This window comes from Nesoenas mayeri, assembly GCF_963082525.1.
Source record: "Nesoenas mayeri genome assembly, chromosome: 21".
Lineage (NCBI taxonomy): Eukaryota > Metazoa > Chordata > Aves > Columbiformes > Columbidae > Nesoenas > Nesoenas mayeri.
The window spans coordinates 4,728,119-4,752,030 of record NC_137571.1 but is presented as its reverse complement, the minus strand read 5'-3'; the positions used below and the strand labels follow the sequence as shown (position 1 = coordinate 4,752,030).

General features: G+C 46.6%; 1 protein-coding gene across 1 annotated transcript in view; it reads left to right on the top strand.

Annotated features, from left to right (window-relative positions):
- CSMD2 (CUB and Sushi multiple domains 2) overlaps nucleotides 1-23,912 on the top strand; it is a gene marked incomplete at both ends in the record, with an annotated part of 231,477 nt that overhangs the window by 80,900 nt on the left and 126,665 nt on the right. Inside the window, 2 exon segments of the mRNA XM_080357655.1 lie at nucleotides 12,372-12,484; nucleotides 18,250-18,327. Coding sequence (XP_080213781.1) covers nucleotides 12,372-12,484; nucleotides 18,250-18,327 — 191 coding nt within the window.

The following is a 23,912-nucleotide window of genomic DNA, read 5'->3' as shown; positions in this document are numbered from 1 at the left end:
GTCGGGCTGGGAAGGGCTGATGCACTTGATGGAGCTGGTGAAGTTGTGAGCAGCTCCTGAAATATTCAGCATTAACGTGCTGAACTCGTCTGTTCTCCAGCCCCAGGTCTCTGGGTAAATACAGTTCTGGACCTAAAAGAGATTCAGGACAGAAATATTTTATATGCTGTATAAACCACAGGAAACGTTAGGACAAATAAATCAACGTGTAGATCTGATTTTCCAGAGCAAGCTCTCACCCCAGGCTTGTCCAGACTTGGAAGCAGATTGCACATGAGAAAAAGCACCAGATCGGCGCTTGGGGACCCAGGCTCTGGGCCATCGGCCGGTGGGGTCACCTTGGCTGCTTCCCCTTTTGCTGCATCCGATAACTGCGTCCTGGGCTCTGCTGGGTCAGATGGAGAGGTTTGCTGGGGCTGTGTCTGGAAGATACAGCGCTAGTGCTCCCAGGCCGCTTTCTGGGAACCGTGCCGAGCTTGTGTTTAATTTCTGCCCAATCCCAAGCACCTCGATCAGAGGACAAGGGGTATCAGAAATTAATAAGGTAAACAAAACACAGTTGGAAACAATCCTTATCTCTTATCTTTTTCTCCTCTATTCTGCTCCTTTTGAATGTGATCCAGTGTTTGACTTAACACTGGATTTCCTGCCTTTTATAGCTCTCACTCAGAGCTTTAATAACATTTGATATCTCTCTCTCTTTTTTTTTCCTGAGGTTTTAATATACAGGACGTGTATATCTCAGTGTATGAATCTTCAGGGAGGCCTCATTTACCGAGTCTGCTTGGATGACCTTGGAGAGTAATTTAATTTCTTTCTCTCCCCCTGCAACCTGCTTGAAGGCATCAAATATTAATGGTTTGTACTGGAGACAGGCGTTTTCGCTTTTAATAGGACGCTGCAAAAGGGGTTCCCATAAGACAAAAGGGGACTTGGCGGAATGTGTGGATTATAAAGTGCTGGATCTGCACCTCATCCCTCTACCAAAGTACCTTTCACAAAGAAAAAGATTCAGAACAACCTTTTTTTTCTTTATATCTCTAATCTATTTGTATTCAGTAATTGGAGAGTTTAATTAAAAAAAAATAATCCCAATTCCAGCAAACTTCTTTAAGATTTACAGACAGATTCTTCAGATATTGTTGTATTGTTTGCTAATGGGAGATTTTATATATATATATATAATTTTCCAGCAGCTGTCACATATGGAGGGAATGCCAGTTCTGTGTAAATATAAGATTAGAAATAAATTCCCAGAAAGGCAGCTAACAAGGTCTGGAAAAGAAAATTGTCATGGAGATGCATGTCAAAGATGATGAAGGCAGACGTAGTCACTATATAAACATCGTGGCCATACCAAGGAGGGGAAACTGCTTTCTCTTGGTGGTTGTTGGAGGTTAGAACAAGAAACCATTCCATACCTGTCATGGTAGTTTTTAAGGGAAAGGACTGTGTGCTGCTTTGAGGGAGGATCTTCTGGAACTGAGGGGCCACAACTGGACACAAGATTCCAGGTGTGGTCTCCCCAGGGCAGAGCAGAGGGGCAGGAGAACCTCTCTGACCTACTGACCACCCCCTTCTAACCCACCCCAGGTCCCATTGGCTTCCTGGCCACAAGGGCCCAGTGCTGGCTCATGGTCATGATACCTCAGCTCTAGGTGTTACTGCAAAAGAGATGTCGGGGTTGGATTTTTGAGTTAGATCCGTGGTTTAGCATTGGGGCTGAGAGCTGTGCCGTGGTCCTGGATGCTCCTGCGCGTGTTTCCATCTAGAGAGGACACACAAAGACTTAAAGAATTTAGAGCAGGTTTGGGGCTGGAGTTTAGGGACCAAGTGGATTTGGCTTCAAGCTGTTGTGCAGCTTTTTTTCAGTTTTGGACTTGATGCTAAATTAATATCTAGAGTAAACAAGCAGATGGTCCCACTAAGCCCGTTCCAACAGAAATTCTACTCTTACTGTCACCCGACTGCAGCTGGACGTTAATGAGTAAAACAGTCCTGACTATGATAGTTCAAAAGTGTTCTGTCTGCTAAAAGGATGGGGAGTGTAGTTGAGTTGCTTTGTGCAACTACCCAGAAGTACAGAAGTGGTGGCCCCGGGTCCATCTCTGTGCTTTCTGTAACAAGGCGGCGCTTTTTCATGATTTTAGCCCAATAGAGCAGAAGAGTTGTTGGGGCCGTTCATCACTTGATTAGTTCAGACTTTAGCCTGGAGGCAGCAGCCATTAGACCCGGCTTACACCTTTCTCTGGGGCTTCGCCACCTCACCTTGTTACACAGCCCGTCAGTTCCCTTCATCTCAAAGGGAGACAGCACTCCCGTTCCTGTGCAGATGGATTTCAGCATTTGGTGCGTTTGTGTGCCGTTATTTATGATCAGCATTAAGTTGCAGTCTTATGTAGAAACTCAGGTAGCGTTCACATCCCACTGTGCTAAATGTGCAGCCTGAAAATAGGTCTTTGCTTCAAAGAACTCACAGGTTTTGGTTCTTTTCTTCCCGAGGCTGCTTTGCCTGTTGTTGTAATGTCGACAGCCGTGACTGCTGTAATTTCAATGTGTCTTTGTGGAGCTGGCAGGAACCTGAGCTTCACTTTCCATATCTTGTTTCCTCCTAGTTCCTCTGACTTTTTGCTACACTGTAGTAGAGCATTTGTAAAAACTACAAAAAACAGTGAAAAAAGGCAATATTTACAGATGGCACACGGGTTCATTGGTGACAGCCAAAAGGTGACGTGACCCAATTGTGCCCCAAAGGGAACAGAAGTGGGGGCTGAAATTTGACTGATCTTCAAACTTCTTGATCTCAACATGCAGAATTTTGTGGGATGGAGGTTTTGAAAACAGGCCCCATGGCTTCCCAGCCTTATCTGGCAATAAAGAGCCCAAGTTTAATGGAACTTTAATGCAATGTTAGGCTGACAAAGACGTGAGTGTATCTGTGCGTGCAGGGATGGAAATGGTTGTTATTTATCTAGTAATAAATACAGTCTCTCTCGTTATCAACACATCTAACTCTGCCTGCACTGAGGAAAAACAGCCTCCGTGGCACTGATAGTACAGCAGAAAGGGTTTAGAGGAAATTGTAATAAAGCTGTAGCAGATTTCTTCAGGGGATTTGCAATGCAGCATTAGTAAGCCTCAATTGCATTAGCCATTCTTCTGTTGTGTTGAATTAGTGTTTGTTTGCTGCTGAATAGAATACATATAATCATGTTTGTTAACTTTTTTTTGGAGCCAAATGTTATTTCCATAGTAAAAGTATTATAGTAAGTGCTTCATGTGATGAAATACACCCGTCTCAGCAATGCGGTCGCCTTTTTTGGTACCGGCCATCGTAGTTGATGGGGCTTTGCTCTTGCAATCTTGCTTGTCTGAGCCATGAGGAAACACGTTTGTGCTGCCCATTGACTTCTCTTCAATTTGCAGTGAGGGTGGGTTGCGTTAAGTGCCCTTTTACTTGTCGGACTCTCTGGGTATCACTGGTTGTGTCTCTTCTGAAGGATTTTGGGATTATCCAGACACCTCATGCGTGACCGTGGTACCAGGTTGCAGCTGGAGCTATAAAGTGACTCCAGCTGCATCACAGTGAGACCTGACGGCAGCTTTTCTGTTCATGGCCAACTCGAGTGCGTCACAATTACCTTTGTGCACCATCTGCATTTTGCTCATTGCTGCAGCAAATGGCGTGTAAAGTCGAGTCTTCAGCTTGAAGCAGATTTTACTCTAAAAGTGGAAAATCTAAATTCTGTTAATGCCTTGAAAACAAAGTATTTCCCTGCAAGATGAGCCATTTGCTTTTCTGTATTTAACATGTGCATTGCCTGTACACCAATGCGTGCAGCATGGAGAACAAGCAGGAGGAGTTAGAAACCTGTGTTAGGGCAGGAGATTATGACCTAGCGGCAATTACAGAGACATGGTGGGACAGCACACGTGGCTGGAATGTGGGCATGGATGGCTGCGTCCTTGTCAGGAAAGACGGGCCAGCCAGGCGTGCTGGTGGAGTTGCTCTTTATGTGAGAAAGCAACTCCAATGTATTGAGCATTGTCTAGGCACGGATGAGGAGCGAGTTGAGAGTCAATGGGTGAAAGTTAAGGGGCAGGCTGGCAAGGGTGATACTATTGTGGGCGTCTATTCTAGGGCACCAGATCAGGGTGAGGAAGTTGATGAGGCATCTACAGACAGCTGAGAGCAGCATGACAGTCACAGGCCCTGGTTGTGGTGGGGGATTTGAACTTCCCTGATGTCTGTTGGAAGGACCATTCAGCCAGCCACAGTCCAGGAGGTTCCTCCAGTGCCTTGACCAGAACTTTGTGATGCCAAGGGTGGAGGAGCCGACTAGAAGAGCAGCACTGCTGCACCTCATCGTCACTGACAAGGAGGGGCTGGTTGAAGCGGTAAAGGTTGAGGGCTGCTTTGGTTGCAGCGACCGTGAGATGGTGGAGTTCAGGATCTCATATGGCAGGAGCAGGATAGGAAGCAGAATTGCAACCCTGGATTTCAGCAAGGCAAACTTTGGCCTTTTCAGGCAATTGGTTGGGGAAATGCCATGGGCAAGGCTGCTTGAAGGTAAAGGGGCCCAAGAGAGTGGGTCAGTGTTCAGGGACTGTTTGTACCGGGCACAAGATCAGAGCATCCTGACATGTAGGAAGCCAAGGAAGGGAGCCAGGAGAGCTGTGTGGTTAAACAGGGAACTGCTGGAGAGAGTCCAGCGCAGCCACCAAGATGCTGCAGGGAGTGGAGCATCTCCCGTGTGAGGAAAGGCTGAGGGAGCTGGGGCTCTGGAGCTGGACAAGAGGACGCTGAGGGGGGACTCATTCATGGGGATCCATATGGAAAGGGGGAGTGTCAGGAGGATGGAGCCAGGCTCTTCTGGTGACAACCAGTGACAGGACAAGGGGCAATGGGTTCAAGCTGGAACACAGGAGGTTCCACTTAAATTTGAGAAGAAACTTCTTCTCATAAGGGTGACAGAACACTGGACCAGGCTGGCTAGTGAATCACTTCTTTCATTAAAGTGACCATCATTAATCTAGCATAGAGATCCAAGATTATTCAGACTAATGAGAGGCTGAAATAATTTTGAAACATTTCATAGGTGGAGGAAAACAGAGAAATTAGATTGTCACATCTCCTGTACAATGTGAATTAGTTTGGCTTTGTCTCCAATAGAGCTACATCAGCTCAAATCGGTCAAGGATTTGGTTTACACTCTTTTAAAGATGAGCTGGGGAAACGTCACTTAAAAAATGAAGAATTAAGAACTTCAGTGTGAAGGTTCCTGAAACAACAACAAAAAAGGTATTGATTTGGTTTTACCCAGCAAATTTATCTGGGCACAGACAGTAATTAAAGTTGATGTCAATGGCTGAAGTTTTGCTGCTGCATGGAAACACTTTCATCTTTCATTGGAATGCAAAAAAAAGGAAGGAAAAAAAGAGTAAGCAAGCTGGGAGTGATAAACGAATCAGATTTCCCTTCCAGCCCCGGTTCTGCAAGGAGGGAAGGCGGGGATTGCTTTGCTAGTGATGCGTTGCTCTTAGAGCTAAAGCTGAGTTCTGTTGTTGAAGAAAACCAGAAGGTGGCAGAAGGTTTGAGGTGAAAAGTGCTGCGACCTGGTTCCATCAGGAGGGGGATTTACCCTTAAGCTACATCCAAGAACTAAGACCGAGGTGCAATCCAAATCAGAACCGTTTCATTTTCGCTGTTACAGTGCTGAGTCAGCACTGGTGGCTTCTGGGCCGCTCTGATTTTGAGCAGATCTCCCATATTCTGTCATCTCCAATCATGGGGTATCACGAGGTGTTGTTGGGGTTTGCAGGGTCGCGGAACGTCTGAATTTCTAAAATAACCTGTCCTCCTAAGCCGAAGTTCTGATTCCTTTTGGAGAAGGAGGAGAGTGATGACTCTCTTGCCAAAACCACCTCTGTTTAGGTCTCTCCCAGGGGTTAAGACGGGCTCTGAGCCCGTCTTATAACCGTGCTGATGGTGGCAAGGGCTTTGAAGCACCTCATTCGATGACAGGACGCAAGCCTGAGCGGTCAAATAAGTTCATTTTCAGTGTTTTTAGGCTGTTTTTACAGGATGCTCTGCAGTCAGGAGTCCCCAGGGGTTTCCATGGGCTGGGGGTGTGGGAAGCTGGTCTGGTGGTGTTTTCTGAGCATCTTCCAGGCTGGTGTAACTTTGCTGCTGAAACAGGCTCAAGATGCAGGTGTGTTCTCTCAATCTCGATAGCGTTCAGTGAGGAACAATAACTCGATGTAATTACTCATTTTCCTTGTAAAAATCCATTGTGATGGGATGTCTCTTGCAACTGAGAAATGAGGTCTAGAGGTGCTCGAGTACGCTTTGTTTAAGAGAGTAGACATGCTGAAATAAGATGTTCAGAATTAATGGTACAGCTCTCATGATAATTTGAGCAGACATTTGGATGAAAAGTTAAAAATACAGGTGAAGTGAATAATAATACACAGAGATATGAAGAGCTTGTGCAATATGTCCCTTAGTTGTGCTGGAGGGAAGATTAATCTCTGAACAGTCAGGATGCTTCAGTGCAATAAATACCGTGAGGAAATGGAAATGTGTTGATGTGTTTGGGGTCCTGGGGGGTCAGAAACATCAATTCCAGGGGAACTGCTGGAGAGAGTCCAGCGCAGGGCAACAAAGATGCTGCAGGGAGTGGAGCATCTCCTGTGTGAGGAAAGGCTGAGGGAGCTGGGGCTCTGGAGCTGGACAAGAGGACACTGAGGGGGGACTCATTCATGGTTATAAATATGGAAAGGGGCAGTGTCAGGAGGATGGAGCCAGGCTCTGCTGGTGACAACCAGTGATAGGACAAGGGGCAATGGGTGCAAACTGGAACACAGGAGGTTCCAGTGAAAGAGGAGAAGAAACTTGTTTGGGGTGAGGGTGTCAGAGCCTGGCCCAGGCTGCCCAGGGGGGTTGTGGAGTCTCCTTCTGTGCAGACATTCCAACCCGCCTGAACACCTTCCTGTGTAACCTCATCTGGGTGTTCCTGCTCCATGGGGGGATTGCACTGGATGAGCTTTCCAGGTCCCTTCCAACCCCTGACACTCTGGGATTCTGTGCTGCTGCAGTACACGCTGATTCTGATCAGCATCTGCTTCAAGTTCACGCTGAAACCCGTTGCTTGCAAGTGACGCACTGGACGTGACGTGGTTTTTAGCAGAGTTGTCACCTCTGGTTGTGACCTTCAGCTCCACACGCTCCTGCAGTCGGGTTGCGCCGCAGCCACACAAGGAATTGCTCATCGTATCAGGGTTCTTTAAGAAATACCACGGTCAGTTCGGTGTTAATCACATTATGGGGTGGTTAAAATGGGTTCTTCTGTGTGCAAATATCTCCATGATTCTAGTGCTTCTAGCTCACTTTCTGATGTTTTATTGATTTATTTTCCCCCCCTTCTTTTCTTTCTCTCCACGCGGAACCAAATTAAAGCAAGAATTGGGATTGTAAATAGATAATGGTGCGTGAATGCAGATTAATCAGTGCCATCCATGTACAGTAATACTAATTGTGCCAAGGGAGGAATGGCTGATTGAACGGTTTAAATAATTAATGCCTGGATCCAATGTGAAATACAAGAGCAAGAAAAGAAATAAAGAAAATAATTTAGTTGAGAAAACCACACTTCAGTGCTTTTGCTCAAAAGAGGAGTTTTGCTCCCATTAACCTTTCTGTATTGTGCAATAAAGAATTGCAGGAGCTGCGTTAGACATGGAGGCTTCGGTTTCACCTAAGGAAAAATGCCTTAATGGTCTGGTTAAAAACAATATTGGAAAGCGTTTGGGCTAAAATCAGTCGCTTGAGAGTACATTTTTCACAGGTTGTCTGCTTGGAAATGCTGAAAAGCTCCGTTCTGCTCTTTCTCCAAGCGACTCCAGGATTAAAAAGATGTTTAATACCAAATGGGTAGCGAATTCCCATCAGTGCGTAGTGATTATTGATTTTACTTTAAAACCAGTTCTTGCATTGCTACTTAGTCATTCCCAAGCCTTAGATTTCAGTTACCACGTTGCCATACTCAGGAAGCTGAATATTTCATCAAGTGATTCATACCTCGTGGCGATGGCAGCAAGAAAGAGGAGGGAGCAGGAACGGACATGGGGAGGCTTGGGAAGTTTTGCACATTGCTAGTGGACTTATTATTAAGACAAAGTGTGGAATACTGCAAAATACAGTGGCAGACATCCAAACCAGAAGGGCTTTTATTTACATGACTCACCGGACTATTAGAATTTCAATCATTTATTGGGCTAACGGTAGGCGTTGGAAATTCCGAGCACACAATGTAGTACAGGAGCGTGCCGGGGAACGTGGAAAGGCGTTTTGGGCTCTTCTGATGAGCTCTGTGTGTTTCCAAGCCTCTGTAATGTAGCTCCTCCCTCTTCCTGAAGGCAGCTTGGGGTTTATAAGGCGAAATAGTGTGACCTTGAGCCGCTGTTGGCACAGCCGCGGTGTGTTCCGTGTCACAGCGCAGTCCGCGTTGTCCCCAAGAGCGCGTGTCGCAGCCTGTATCGTGCGATTGTGTTTGTCCTGGGCGGCTGTCGATCTGTCCGCAGGTTCGGCAGCGCTAACAGGTGCTGTCCCCATGCACAGTGGCAGCTCCCGCAAGAGTTTTGGGAGCGTTTCTGTGGTTTCTGTGAGTGCTGCTGGCTCCCGCCTGCTGAGCATCCTTCCCATTTCATTTGCGATTCAGCAGCGGCAGCCAGGGCATTTGCATTCAAAGACCATGCAGCTGCTTCAGTCCAACTGTGTTTATCTGTAATTAAATATTCCATTATCAATTAACCATTAATGCCGCTTCATGATTATTTTAAACCTGTGGGAGCCTTATGTTGAAAAGCTAGTAGTTAACTGCAGGTGAGCATGATGTTTTCCATTAAATCCCTGCCTCTAGCCATGCCAATTCTTCTCCGTCAGAATTATGTTACTGTTTTCCTGGTGGTGTGGGGTGGTTGGTTTGCTTCTCCATCAGGTGCTCCGTGCACATGGGTTAAAGTTCTCTGGGGATGGGGGGACAAGACCATCCATAGATTAAATACACCTTTTGCATCAGCTGGAGATTCCCCTCCTTGGGCGCAGGTTGGGGCTTGAGCTCAGTGCAGGTATACAGCCTGGAGTGATATTTCTGCAAGCAATTAAGCTAATAAAAAAGTAAGGCCTTGATTTTGCTGAACTAATTCTATTAACTGAAATCAATTAAGGAAAGAAAACCACTAAAATAAATCTACTCCGGAAACTCAACTCTCACAAGTTGCGTGATGTGCGTCCGTGTGCTTGTTCCTGTGGTTTCATGGGGGTTCCTGGTGCTCAGCGGCCGGGATGTTGCGGTTTATTTGGGGTGGGTGGAGGACGCGGTTCCTCCTCTTTGCCGTTGCTGTTGGTGTCTCAGCTGCTGCTTCGCTACTAAAATCAGGGTTGGATGCTGATGACCAGCAGGACTGGAGACCTGAAGTAGCTCCAGGTACCACAACCTGGTGTTAAAATGCTGCGTAACTTGAGAAATAAAAGGGCAAAGATAAGCCAGGAGCCCCAGAGAATGTGCTTTTTGTGTGCCCAGTGTTTGAGCAGCGGTGGGTATGGAAATGATGGCCCAATAGTGATTTCTTAGCTGATATAGTCCCTTCAAAACGCCATCAGTGTCTTCAACAGCTGATGAAAATTTCTGTGCAGGGAATTCAGGGAACCGTTTTCTTTCACCCTAAAAATCTGTATTTCTTTACAGCAGCACAAAGCGGGTGCTGTGCACTGTGCTTATGATTGATTACTTTTTTGCCTCCCGCTTTTGCCTTAAGTAATTATCGATGCTATTGCAAAGGCAGCAAGAAGTGCGATCCAGTATTATTTCTAATTGATTTTCAAAGTGTTAATTCCCGCGGCTGGTAGAATTTTAGCTCTTCGTGTAGGTGGGACCCTTGGAAGTGAATAGTGGACTATTCACCTACCTAAAATGAAGTATTTGTGTAAGTAGATTACCAGTCTGCAGGCTGCTGGGGCTAATTCTCAAATATGCATATTAAAAAAATGGGACTAGGGGACAGGAAAGTGAAATTCTGCCTTATTCAGGCAGGTTAATTTTATTGTTGTCTAGTTCTTATATCAGACAATTGAATTACTCAGCTCTCCACAGTTATGAAAGTAAAATTTGGCTCTGCATAGCTAAAGATTATTTATGAGAAGTTTGACTATTGATTCAGAATGAATAATAGAATAGCCTTTGGGAGTAAGAGTATTAAGTTTAAATATGTTGTCATAACAACCAGCCATAGTAACTTCCTCAGAATTGGTTTTAGGCATCCTAGGTTTGATCTCAGCCCAAAATATGTTTGTTTGAACTTAGTTACTTGAAAAAGTTTCAGATCAGATTGGTTGAGCTGTCTTTGAGTTGCCTGAGGATGGCAGAAGGCCATAAAGAATCCATTTTTATAGCACCTTGTATTTCAAAAAAGGGTCCACAGAACTGAAATGGAAATATCGAATAGAGAAATGATCACAGAATCCCAGAGTGTCAGGGGTTGAAGGGCCCTGGAAAGCTCATCCAGTGCAATCCCCCCATGGAGCAGGAACACCCAGATGAGGTTACACAGGAAGGTGTCCAGGCGGGTTGGAATGTCTGCAGAGAAGGAGACTCCACAACCCCCTGGGCAGCCTGGGCCAGGCTCTGCCACCCTCACCCAGTGTTCCAGTTTGCACCCATTGCCCCTTGTCCTGTCACTGGTTGTCACCAGAAGAGCCTGGCTCCATCCTCCTGACACTCCCCCTTTCCATATGGATCCCCAGGAATGAGTCCCCCCTCAGTGTCCTCTTGTCCAGCTCCAGAGCCCCAGCTCCCTCAGCCTTTCCTCACACGGGAGATGCTCCACTCCCTGCAGCATCTTGGTGGCTGCGCTGGACTCTCTGCAGCAGTTCCCTGTCCTGCTGGAACTGAGGGGCCACAACTGGACACAAGATTCCAGGTGTGGTCTCCCCAGGGCAGAGCAGAGGGGCAGGAGAACCTCTCTGACCTACTGACCACCCCCTTCTAACCCACCCCAGGTCCCATTGGCTTCCTGGCCACAAGGGCCCAGTGCTGGCTCATGGTCACCCTGCTGTCCCCAGGACCCCCAGGTCCCTTTCCCCTACGCTGCTCTCTAATAGCTCATTCCCCAACTTAGACTGGAACTTGGGGATCAATCTTAATTTTATAGCGTAAAGAATGTTGTCAGTCATGCTTAATCATTATGTGGAGTTCAGGCACAGGGTGACGCGGGGTTTGGAGTCTGTGCTGTAGGTGGCAGGGATGCGTTAGTTATGCAGCAGCACCATCTCCGTGATTCCATTAACGGGAGAGCAGCATCACATCGCGGTTCAGTTCCCATTAATAAACACGCTGCCAGGTGTCATCCCGGCTCCCTCCTGTTGGCCGCAGCTAAAGGTGAGTTCACCTCTTGAGGTGCCAGTTGAGGGAAGGACTTGTAAAATATTTTCCAGGCTGTTGAAAGTGCGTAGTAATAAAATCTCAAGTATCCTTTGGAATGGAATCCTTTTGCCTTCATCTAAAAAAGCATAGTTATTGGAATGCCAATAATTTTTAAATAAGCGACAGTCTAGGATTAAAAAATTAAATGGACTTTCATTAACAATAATAGGATTCCGTAATAGCTTTTGTCATGGTAGTGTTGTTCTCCTTACCGTGGTTAATATCACCATTATGCACCTCAATTCAGGGGTGCTGTGACTAAGGTGAACGTTGCTCTGGACTGAGATGTGACAGCTCAGCCAAGAATTATAGTCTGCAGTTTAATAAAGCAAACAGCATAATACTTTACAATTAAAAAAAAGGATAAGGAGGTATGAAGAGAGCGGTTGCTGAAGGACTGGCTGGTAATGGCTGTGGAGCTTTCCACCTCCTGTTTGATGGCTGGAATCTTCTCCAGGTTGAGACAGATCGTAAATCATTGCTTCTTGCTGCCTATTTCCACTGAAAGAAAACGGTTCTGGCAATTCTTTCTCAGTTAAAATCAACATACTCTTTTTTCTTTAAGCAGAGTTAACCAAATATGAACCCAGGCACTGAATAAGCTGGAGAGTGAAGCTAATCTAGTGTACTTTAGGTGTACCCTGAGATGATTTTGTGCTATTTCTTATGATATCAGCGAGATACACAAGTAATTACCGATGGTGCAGGGAAGACAAGCAGAGGGACGCGGGCACAGAAACAGCCCTGGGGTGGGACTCTGCCTTCTTGGAGCTGGAGCTACTCAATCAGGATTTCCTGTTTGTGTAGAAGGAGTTTTACCTGAAGAACAGGTATTTGGGCTACGATTCACATAATAACACGTGGCTCTTGTTCCTTGGTTTCTTGCAGGTTCACTGGGATGAATTTGCCTGCCCCAGTCATCAGCAGTAAGAACTGGCTGCGGCTCCACTTCACATCAGACGGCAACCACAGGCAGAAGGGCTTCAGCGCCCAGTACCAAGGTAAGTCCTGCTCAGCCTCACTATTCACAACACATATTTGCCCTAAAGTTAAATTCTTCCTAGAAATCTACAGCTAACTTCCTGCATGATCCTTCTGTATCCTGTTAATGTTAATTTTCCAGCTGGGTATCCAGGCACTGTCATGTGTAGAGCTACCGCGAGTAAGTGCTGGGAGTGCAAAGGAAAAGAGGTTTGCAGCATGCGCTTGGTTAGTAGATGTTCCTTTACCGGTTGATTTGCAGGATGCAATGGGTGGGCCATGGCGATTCAGATGGGATATCACCATTTCCCATGGTCACAGAACCTGGTTTGAAGGTTTGTCCTGTGGTTCCTGCCATCCCACGAAGGGTGGATTCAGGGTTGACATCCTCAGGTGCTGTTGAGGGAGATGCTTTAGCACCCAAGATTGCGTTGTGTTCTGAGTTTTGGAGGCAGCCGTGGCGAACTGCAGCTCAGTGCATCTCATTGTGGACCGAACCATCACCGGGGTGGATTATGTAGGGTGATTTACACCGTTCTCGCAGGATTTGGAAGGGTTTTGTGGGTGCAGGTGGCGGGATCAGGAGAGGGAGGACGGAGCAGGATGACGTCCAGCTCCTGGTGTCCGTCTCGCAGGTTGGTGTCAGTCCAGCTCAAGCTTTTCTCAGGACAAACAAACAGAACTTCAATGAGGAACAGTACCATAGGCCCAGAGTGACAAGAACAAAGTGAAAGAGAGAGGAGTTTCCTTAGATAAATCTGGAAATTCGCCCTGTTTGTTCGCTGTTGAACCTCAGCGGTGTTGTCGTGGCCTCAACATGGGTTTTGCTTTATGAGTCACCATTATTTAACTTCCCTTGCTTTCTTTTAACATATAAATTTAAATTGCAAGAGAAAACCTTTGTGTTTCGAGTTTTTTATGGTATAACGTGATCGGCTGCATGCAGCTGATGGCTCTTGATGTGACATTTTTCCCTTGCTGTCATGATTGCTGCCTTCTATTAAAACACCTGTCTGAGTCATCCTTTTTTTCTTAAATAGAAAAATAAAGATTAATGTTATAATTTCCTCTGATTAGGTAAATGTCAGGGGGTTCTAATCTGGCACGCTCCTTGGAAGCTGTTTTATTAGGTATGATGAACTGTGCTTTTGTGTATTGAGCGTTTAAAACATGAACTTAAGAACGTGCTCTTGAAATGGCATTGAAGCGGGACCTCTGTCCATCTGGCACAGGGACCCTGGCATCCCTGCTTCACGCACTTGCTGTTGTCAGGTTCTTTCCATCTGGTAGAGAAGATTTCAATACTAAAAAACAAGAAATAAAACTAAAAAAACCCTGCCGAATTGAAAATGATGCTAAACAGATCTAAATAACACGCTAGCTGGGTTAGTCTGTCTTTCTACATATTTTATTGCATAAGTTGGATCCTAAATTGCTTTTTCGCTGATTGTTACCAACACATAATTGCCATTTTATTGATCTCCCCATCCTGTTCCCCTTCTGGAATAGGATAAATGTGGATGAGCTTGTGCCTGGTGCTTAGTGCAAAAACCAGCAGATCTATCACCTTTACTGGGTCTGGGTGCACACGCTGCACCATATACACGGCTTCTAAGGACAGGGTGTCCTGGTCTTGTTAAAAACAAGTCTGTCTTTTAGTGAATTTGCCTGTGAGCTAAAGCCTTCATATTAGCTGCATTTTCAGCCAGTTCGCAGTCCACCTCACTGCCCGCTCATCCAGCTGCACTCCCTCAGTTTAGCTGTGAGGATGCTGTGGGAGACTGTGTCAAATGCCTCACTCAAGTCAAGGTAGATCACGTCCACCGCTCTGCCATCATCCATCCACCTTGTTATGTCCTCATACAAGTCAATGAGGTTGGTCAAGCACAACTCCCCTTGGTAAAGCCACGTTGACTGCCCCAATGACCCTCTTATTCCTGATAAGCCTTGAGGTGGCACCAAGGAGAAGTCGTTCCATGAGTTTCCCAGGGATGGAGGTGAGGCTGACCGGTCTGGAGTTCCCCGGGTCCTCCTTCTTGCCCTTTCTGAAGACTGGAGTGACATTTGCTTTCCTCCAGTCCTCAGGCACCTCTCCTGTTTTCCAATACTTGGCAAAGATGATGCAGAGAGTGGTCCAGCAATGCCCTCAGCCAGCTCCCTCAGCACCCACGGGTGCGTCCCATCTGGATTTATGGATGTCCAGACTGCCCAACTGCTCCCTAACCCAGTCCTCATCAACCCAGGCAAACTCCCCCATTGTCCTGCCTTCCTCTGGGGCCTCAGCGGTACGGGATCCTCAGGACAGACTCCAGCAGAGCAGAGACAAAGAAGGCGTTCAGTAACTGCCTTCTCTGTGTCTTCTGTCACCAGGGCACCCACCTTGTTCATCAGTGGCCTACATTGCCTCTGCTGTTAGTTTTATCTGCTATATATTGGAAGAAGCTCTTCCTGTTGTCCTTGACCACTCTTGCCAGGTTTAACTCTAAGGAGGCCTCAGCTTTCCTAGTTGCCTCCCTACACCCTCTGACAACAGCCTGATATTCTCCCCAAGTGGCCAGCCCCTCCTTCCATGATCTGTATCTCTTCTCTTCCACCTGAGCACACCCAGCAGTTCCCTGTTTATCCACACAGCTCTCCTGGCTCCCTTCCTTGGCTTCCTACGTGTCAGGATGCTCTGATGCAGTGTTGCTGAGGGCAGGAACGTGGAATTCCACAATGGGTCCATTTGAAGGTGTTTTCTTCACCTCTAATTTGAGTGAGAATCCCTGTGAGCGCACCTGGAGCATCCCAGGTGATGCTCAAACACCCGAGCAGCAGCAAAAGAGCTTCAGGCACATCTGGATTTAATACGATTCCCCCAGCGAGGGGAACGGAGGCTTGTGGAGTAGATTCCTTTTTTTTGTTTTGCTGAAATGCTGTTTTCCAAATTAAAAATAAATAAACGTCTCCTTAAATTCTCATTTACAGCAACATGAAACGGTTTAAAAGAAACACCCCAGACTGGCTGCTTGCTGGAAAAGCTTTGTAATGTCATGTTTCAAATTTGACAGGATACTGAGTATTCCATTAGATCCGTCAGATGTGTGCGAGCAGCAAAACCCTCCAGAAAACAGAGGAATTTCTGTTCATCCAATTATCCCGACACAATCCTTTGTAGTGCTGCTCCACATTCAAACGTATAAACAAAATAGATTTTGTATACCAGATTTTCGAGGGCATAGAGTGGGAGAATCGTTCTTATTTTTTAAGAAGTGATAGTGTATTCTGACCTGTTCTAATCTAAACTGAGTCATTTGTAAAGCTTGACTTTCATTATTATGTCTCCACGTCGCAAACAAAGTGAAGGATTAAGAGGAGAGTATATAGCGATCTCTCTTTATCAATTATCGCTGATAGAGACACGATGCAATTAGGGGAGCGTATACTTCATGGGTAATGCCGTTTAGCCTCTGTATTTCAGGATTGGTGCTTAGTAATGAATGTCTGGTTTCTGCTGCTTGTTTTCATTACTGTTGGGTGTTTTGCAGCTTGGCTTTCCATTAATCACAAATTTGGAGCAGGGCTGGATGCTGGAAGGGAGGAATTAATACAAGCGAACCTTTGGTATTTAGTGTGTCCTTTTGCCAATGGGTGCTTGTGTGCAAGGCCCAGATGTGCTGAAGTTGTGAACTCTCCGCAACCCTTTGGGGTGTTGGGCAGCGCTGGGGAATCAATGCAAGGGGCTGCACTTTGGTGCTGACCCTTCCAGAGATGCATTATCCTCAGTTCAGCATCAGTTCTGGGTGTGCAGGGTTTAGCTGGTGCTTACAAACCTTTCCTTGTCCTTTAAGGCTGGTTTTATCACGCACCGATCAACAGATTGTTTGCTTTGCCGTGTGTGGCTCGGAGAAAAATTCGCTGGTAATCGCATCAAGTGACTTGCAAAGGGAAATAGCGGAGAATATAAAAATGGAAATGATTTTTACAAAGCTACTCCCTTACCAACAGTGCCCCAGAGCGCTTTACAGAGCAGTGAATTAGATACTGCGAAGTCACGAGCCGTCGTACATCCCGCAGCAGCTCAAATGTGGCCTTAGATACTTGGGCTTGACTATGTTTTATGGACCGGGAGGGAATATTGGCTGAGACTGAGGCTCTCCCTGGGTCCCCAGGTCAGTCCGGTTGCTGTCGCTGTTTCTAGTTGAGGCAGAAATAGGCTCCAAACTTGCCCCAAAAGCTGAGATTTTGTAGCCCCGTGTCCTTTCTTTAGTCCTGGATGCAGAGCATTTGTTGAACACCTTGAGGTCGGGCTACAAATACCCCAGAATTGTGGTACCGTGACTGGAGGAATAAGGGACTGGTGGGGACATTGGGAGACCTGCTGCTGTTCTGGTGCCTTTGCAGGTTGATCACAGGAAAAAAGAAGCAGGTGTGCGTTAGATTTGCTTTGAAAGTGGCAATTTGTTAATTATTTTTCCCCTTCTTAAAAATATAAAGCAAAGAAACTGCTGACGGATTAAAGACACGAACGAGAAAGACACAAGCAACATAAGCTAGTTTTCATTATTTTTTTCTTAAGCTAATGTAGACCTCAGTTTGAAGTAAAACTGCTTCATTTAAAGCGAAAAGCTGTAGCCAAACGATGAACAACAAGCTCCAAGCCGTAACAGCATCTTGCTCAGAAAAGCGCTACCTGAGCTAAGCTTCAAGGAGGAACGCTTGACATCTCCTGTCTGAAGCCTCTGCAGACAGATGTTAGAAACAGATTTTGTTGTTGTTGTTTTTAAAGCTAGAAAAGCATGATTTAAAAAAAAACTTGTTAGTTATATCAGTATTTTTTTTTTTTTTGACAACTTTGTCTCAGAAATGTGCTAATTTAGGGATGAAAGAATGACAAGATAAAGAACAAGAAAAGCATGTTTTGAACTAGCTTGAAGGGAAGAAGCCAGAGAGTCGTAGTCAATGGGGCAGAGTCCAGTCGAGGCCTGGATCCAGTGCAGAGCCTCAGGGGCAGTGCTGGGGCTGGTATTATTCAATATATTCATCAATTATTTGGATGAGGGAACAGAGTGACTGTCAGCAAGTTTGCTGGTGACACCAAGCTGGGAGGAGTGGCTGACACTGGAAGCTGTGCTACCATCAGAGACCTGGACAGGCTGAGAGCTGGGCAAGGAAACATTGAATGAAATAGAACAAGGGCAAGTGTAGAGTCTTGAATCTGGGCAGGAACAACCCCAGGTTCCAGTGTAAGTTGGGGAATGAGCTATCAGAGAGCAGCGTAGGGGAAAGGGACCTGGGGGTGCTGGGGACAGCAGGGTGACCATGAGCCAGCACTGGGCCCTTGTGGCCAGGAAGCCAATGGTACCTGGGGTGGGTTAGAAGGGGGTGGTCAGTAGGTCAGAGAGGTTCTCCTGCCCCTCTGCTCTGCCCTGGGGAGACCACACCTGGAATCTTGTGTCCAGTTGTGGCCCCTCAGTTCCAGCAGGACAGGGAACTGCTGCAGAGAGTCCAGCGCAGCCACCAAGATGCTGAAGGGAGTGGAGCATCTCCCGTGTGAGGAAAGGCTTACAGACCCACTAATAATAGCTGTAAGCTTATACTTCTCTCTGCCAACAACAAGGTTTTAATATGGCTCTTTTTTTCTGCTGTTTCACTGCCTTTTGGATTCTACTATTTATTAGGCTTCTGCACAATTTTTACATTGTGTGGCATTCGAGTGCGCAACTGTTGCTTCATTTTCTTTCTAAATAATCCGTAATGCTTTGCTAAATCTCTTCCCTGCTTTGTTTTATATGTGTCTCTACAGTCAAAAAGCAGATGGAAATGAAGTCCAGAGGGGTGAAGCTGATGCCCAGCAAGGACAATAACCAGAAGACATCAGTGTGTAAGTTCCTTGGCTCCTCTTTGCTCTCTCTTTGTAGAATGATCTCCTCGAACATTTCATTTGACTTTCCAGTAATCTCTAAAACTTTGTCACTCTTAAAAGCCTCAATGCTTTTCCCTCTCTGCCCCCTGCATTACTGCATCACGTCCAGTGCTCTATTCACAAGCATTTACTAACTCGGTGCAGCGGGAGCGGAGGGGATCGGTGTGTGTGCATTTAATATATACTGTATGCGTCCTGCTCGATGACAGACCGGCCTTCGCGACTGAAAACTGAATCAATATCGCAATTGTAAAACTAGGAGTTAGGGATAACCACATCAAAAGAAGAGCTGTTAGAAGAGCTACGGAGGTAATAGTGGTCGCTTTTCCCTTTGCATTTTATCTAATTGTCCTCACAGAAGAATCACGTCGCTGCTGTGCAAGAGATGATAAATAGCGATTGTTGTGGTTCCCCATTAGTGACTCGCTTCCAGTGTATCTGGGGGTTGATGTGCGAGGGGCGTGCTCAGAATGTCACTTTGTCACTGGTTTTTCCTCTTGCAGGAAGTGGATCCATTAGGTCCGTTCATCTTTACACCGGGTTCTTTTAAAATCAGAAGCAAACTCACAGGTTTTTATGCATATGACTGGGCTCTTAGGGGAGGAGGGATCCAGATTAACTCGAGTTGATATCTTATATAAATTCAAATAGGAACAGAATGTAGCATTTCATAAAATAGATTGTAGAGGAGAGGATGTAATTGCTCATTTTGTTGCAGAGTCCATTACACCCATCCAAGAGGTGCCGTTTGGAGATCTCATTCGCCTTAAGTTTAGATGCAAGATTCACTTAAGAAAAAAGGGATGAACTGAGTTTAAACCATCACTTGCTGTCTGCAATGAAAATGGCTCATTTCTGGGCCCATCTGAGGATGTTTATAGTCTCCAGGTTTTCAGCAGCAGGGCCCAACAAGGCAACTAAATAACAGGATGTAAATTGCCCAAAGTCTCCAGAACAGAAAATGGTGAGGCGTGTTTAGAGAAAACGAATTCCATTTTAAGAAAAACCCTGTATGCGAGATGCTCCCGGTCCTATCAGGTGTTCTCACCAAGAAGAATTTAGTTGTAATGAACATTTCGGTTCACTTACCTGAGTGGGAAAACGGCACTGGCTGGGATGGCGTGGGCACTGGAGGCTGAGGGTGTTTGGAGCGGGATGTCTGTGATCATGGGGGAAGGAGTATTCACCGGGTGAACACGGTTTGGAGTCATTAATTTATATAAGTATTCTGGTATTGAGTTTATATGGGATTCCCATTGCTCCTTCCTGGGAACGCTCGGCCGCTTCCCTGTAGCAGTGTCACCTGTTGCTAATTAATGTCACTAATGACCATTGTCAGCGCTAAGCGCTGAAGTCTCAGCAAGAGGCAGTGACTGAACTGTCTGTTCCAGCGGACGCTGCTCCATCCTGGCCATGCTGCACTTTGGAGGACAAACGCGCACGAGTTTCCCGTTGCCCGTGCCCGGTTTATCCTCACCCCGCGGCGGGCAGGCTCCGCTCTTCAAAGCTGTCGATTCAGCATCTCCCATAGCGCTAATCTTGTCGTGTTTGATAAGGCAAAACAGCGTAGGAAGGCGGCTTAGGCTGAAAGCTATTAAGCTATAATAATAGAGATGGCGATAGCGCTGTGGCCCAAATTCCTGCCCGTTGCCAGCGTGGTGCTTGGCACAGCCCTCGTGCCTTCGGCTCTGCCGCTCTCAGTGAGGTCTGGGTTGTAAACCCAGATTAACCTCTATGTCGCACAGCCTTGTGCTGTCACACCTCCACAGACAATTCCCAACCTCAGAAATGCCCATTCCGGAGAAGGTGTCTCCAGAACGTGGTTCATTTGCAGCAAACGGAGCCCCAAAATGTTATCTCCTTTTCCCCCGTGCCTCTTTGATTTGCATGGCTGGCCCTGCCCCTGTTTCTCTTAAACTTCCGTGGCTTACAAGTCTGCATATGCATCAGAGATAATTATACAGGTGGGACAGGCTGATTAAAGATCTGTGAGGCTCATCTGGCTCAAAGAGCAGAGATTTAGAGGTTTCTATGTCTCTTGGTAACAGCTTGGGCTATACCATGCTTACCAGGAATGTTTTCTAGTGCTCTTTGTACCCGAAATCATCCCTTGAGGAACATGTGGCCGCCTGGGGTGGTTGCAGCTCCATGTGTGGCACCGGGGGGGTGTGGAAGGGTTTCTGCTTTGCTGATGGACTCTGTATTTTGTGTCCGTGTGTCTGAGCGGGGGCAGAATGAAGCGACAAAGAGCTGTGGTGCTATTGCAGAAAAAGAACATGTAAAAATAAGGACTTTTGGGGGAGCTGCTAATTGCGTTTGCTTGCAAACATGTTTATTTGAAATTGAAGAGCCTTGTACTGTTCACCATCCCGAAAATGAATTGAACATCTTGCTTTAATCATTATTAGAGGAACAACAATACAGCTGTGGAGAATAAGATACAAGAAATAGTTGTAAGTTTTAGTTTGCATTTGGGAGATTGTTTCTTTCACTGTGTGCAGTTTGGAAATGCGTATATTCCGTGTTCACACGGTGGGGAAAACACGTGTTTGCTTTTACAGAACAGCATCCAAGTTGCTTTTCTGACCTTTGCATGAGACGTTACCCGAAAACGCGCTGCTGGGTGTCATTGGCAGGGGGTGTATGAAGTAGCGCAGGTTCTGTGGATATTCAGACTTGTCAAAATCTACTTTAAATGTACAAACGCAAAGTCATCTTGGAGGCGTTGACCAGTTTTAGATCTCAGCCCGAGGGTATGGAAGCTTCTAGATCCTGAGCGTTGCGGCCATGGGCTGCTGGCTACGAGCTCTCCTGCTTTTCGGGCTGAGTTTTGTAACCCTTTAACTTGACCAGATGATGGCATGGGGTACCTGCGAGCCTTAGCGTGATCGTAAGGATGAACCTTGTTAAAACAGCTAATTAGTGCTGCAATCCTCCCCTCCCTGTGCCAGCAGAAAAGCTCACTTGCTTTCACTGTATTTCTCACGCTGAGAAATGCTGAGTGTTTGAAAAGCCTGTTTAGATGCTGCTTCATTTTGTAGTTGGTATTTTACATTCCTAAATTCAATAAAAAATTGTCCCTTGGGAATCTCTTAGTATCAGTGAACTTGATTAACGTGGGGAGATACAGAGAACTAAAGAAGGTTCTCAGTTCTTTTACCAGATGGAGTTAATTACTGTGGCAAACAAACCAGTAATAACTGGCTGGATTTGCAGACATGATGGGCAGGAAGTTGTTGAGAAAATGAGGAGAATGAAGGGGATGGAGAACTGGTTCTGTGGTTTTGGGGAGAGAATCGTTCAGCGTGTAATGTAGAAATGGAGCAGTTCATCTACGTGTGTAAGATGTATTGTTTTCCTGGTAACCCTGAAGAATTCATTTTGGAGTGGTACAGCCGGGCATAGATCAGTCAGACCTTCGGGAAGATGAACACAGCACCGACAGCAGGTTCTCAGCATAACAAATATGGTTTCTAACCTTCGCTTTGGTTGTTTTGTGTGTGTCTAAAACAAAAGATAGAAGAACAAAAGTTTCTGTGAGTGACCATCTAATCCATCCTCTTCTTTTACTCTCCTTTACAAAACATCCCAGCTATCATGATATGGAGATGTCTATCCTTTCCCCCTTGCTCTGGTTTATCTACATGTCTTAAGTAGGTGTGAACAAAATGCGAGTTAACAAGAGAACTGGTTCTAGTCTTCGCAAGTGTGGTTGGTAATTGAGAACCTGCCCTCGGGTGCCCACGGGTTCTGCTGCTCGCCTGTGGCCTCGATCCCTCCTGACGCATCGGAGGCCTCAAGGTTTGCTGCCTTCTCACATGGGACAAGTGGATGTGACACCAGTGCAGCATCGCTACCGTGGACATAGCAGAGGTTGTCCGGATCGGCTTCTGTGACCGCGGGAGGAAGAATTGGCTGTGGAAAGGCAATCTCCTCTGCAAGGAGGAGCGTACAGATGTTTGAATGCAGACAGATCCGCAGACGCTGTGTTGCGCATGTCTCGTTTGGTGTGTCCAACTCTGGGGAAGGTGTAGAAGCAAGATGAGAAATCTTAGCGAGTTTCCTTGAATCCAATATGGACTTGTGGCATACAACCCTAGTTTGTACACTCCGTCCTAAGCGTTACTTTTCTTTTGTTTGGAGACACCTGTAGGCACAGTCAGCACGTTTGTATAGGTAGGTGGCGGGTGAAGAATCCCCAAGGACGATGGTGTCATCCTTGTACTCTGTTCAGCCAGCCTCTCATTGCTCAGAAGCAGCGTATTGTTCCAAGCACTGGCAGGATGGCTCTTGGAAGCTGGTGGCTTCATTTGCAAGAGGATCGCCCAATTATTTTGCATCTCTGAGACCTGCTGGAGATGCCACCCTGGAGCAGGGGTTTGGGACGCGGTTGGTGACAACGTCAGAGCAGAGTCCCTGCTCTGGGTAGGGCTCCTTTCCTTCTGACTCCTATGTACGTTCAGAACCCGTGAAAGGTGGCAGCAAAGCTTTGTAGCTACAAAACGCAGCCATCAAAAGAGACCGTGTGCCGCTTTCATGCTCCTGTCTCTTGCTCGTGTCTCTGTTGCCCACGTGCTCAAGCTTCACATGAGGTTATGAATATGCAGGAGAGGGAAAGCGATCTCCAGGAGGCTGGTTTCTCATAGAGCCGGTTCTCGCTCCTCTTTTGGAGCACCAGACATGGTGCTGTGGGGACAGGGACAGTGTGGGACAGGGTGGCTCCAGCACGGGGGTGGGAGATGGAGGTAAAGGGGACCCAGGAGGGACAAAATGGGCCGAGATGTTGGTGTGATATTCTCAGCACAGGGGGGTGTGGGTGTTCAGATAGCAGCTCCGTACCAGAGCGATCCTTCCATCCTTTTAGGACCAGCGTTACCCGCAGTGCCTGACTGCGCGAGGCATAATTACCCAATGAATAGCTACCATATTAATGATCTTTCCTTCTCATGCTGTGCAGACAATCCATGTGCTTTTCCCCCCATGTCAATATTTACGTGCAGGCACCTCCGCATCTCACACGGTGCCCAGTGCTGTTCTCCAGCCGCGGAGCCAGCTTGTCTGTTGTGATAAACACGCTCTTGTCATCGCGCCATCCTTCATTTGGCACGGGTGATGGGGACACCGTGATAACACAGTATGTTCTGGAGTATAACTGGGATTTTTTCCCTTTAATCTAGCGATAGGCAGAGGTAGAAGGGAAATCGCTCGCTTAAGTTCCATGCTTCGCTGCTTCAGCATCATCGCCAAGAAGTGTTGCGTTTTCTTTGTGTCCCTTGCTTGGTGACACAAGAAAACGGAGTCACACGGACTTCTGTGCCAAAATCACCCCTTTGTCCCCTATTATCATGCATCTTGGTAGTGCTGGGATTCAAAATAGCCATCAGTGTATTTCCAGATCTCACCCTTGTCAGGAGCCACCCAGGTGACACCCACCCCATGTCAACGCTTGTTTGCACCATCGGACGGGCTGGAGGGGAAGGTGGAAATGGGGAGATACGGGGTGAAGTTGGAAGGTGTTTACTCAGTGCTGGTCACCACTTCAT